Below are 444 nucleotides of genomic sequence, written 5' to 3' on the forward strand. Positions count from 1 at the left end.
ATCGCTCCAAAGAAAAGAAAAACCAAAACTATTTCAATCGAAAAGCACAGTCGAAAAAAAATAAGCAACTTGACGAGGGCAATACAATCACAACATGTTACAGTATTTCTCGAGCTCAACAACAACATTGAGCAGACGGAGGAGACAAAAAGCCTCCTGTTTTACTCTCTGCGGACCCCCATGTGTTCCTCCATCATGCCCCGAGTGGCCCCCCAGTACAAGAGCCTCAGCTCCGCTCCGTCATCCACACTGTCGCCTCAGAGCTTAGACACATATATACTGGATATATATATATGGTGGCCAGGATGTGTGTCTCGTCCTCTAGGCCAGGATGAGGTTGTTCCAGGGCTCCGTCTTGGAGCCAGAGGGCCCCCCGCTGCTGTGGTGGCCCCCCTCGGGAGAGGACATCTTGAGGGGGATGGTCCCTCCTCCCTGAACGGTCAT

At 51.6% G+C, this 444-nt stretch overlaps 1 protein-coding gene across 1 annotated transcript in view; it reads right to left on the bottom strand.

Annotated features, from left to right (window-relative positions):
* Window positions 1–321: 321 nt before the first annotated feature.
* Window positions 322–444, bottom strand: part of gata4 (GATA binding protein 4) — a gene marked incomplete at both ends in the record, with an annotated part of 32,007 nt that continues 31,884 nt past the window's right edge. Inside the window, one exon of the mRNA XM_084330205.1 lies at window positions 322–444. This exon is cut by the window's right edge and continues 21 nt beyond it. Within this exon, the coding sequence (XP_084186331.1) occupies window positions 322–444 (123 nt within the window).

This window comes from Notolepis coatsorum (genome assembly GCF_963971535.1).
Source record: "Notolepis coatsorum genome assembly, chromosome: 15".
NCBI classification, from domain to species: domain Eukaryota; kingdom Metazoa; phylum Chordata; class Actinopteri; order Aulopiformes; family Paralepididae; genus Notolepis; species Notolepis coatsorum.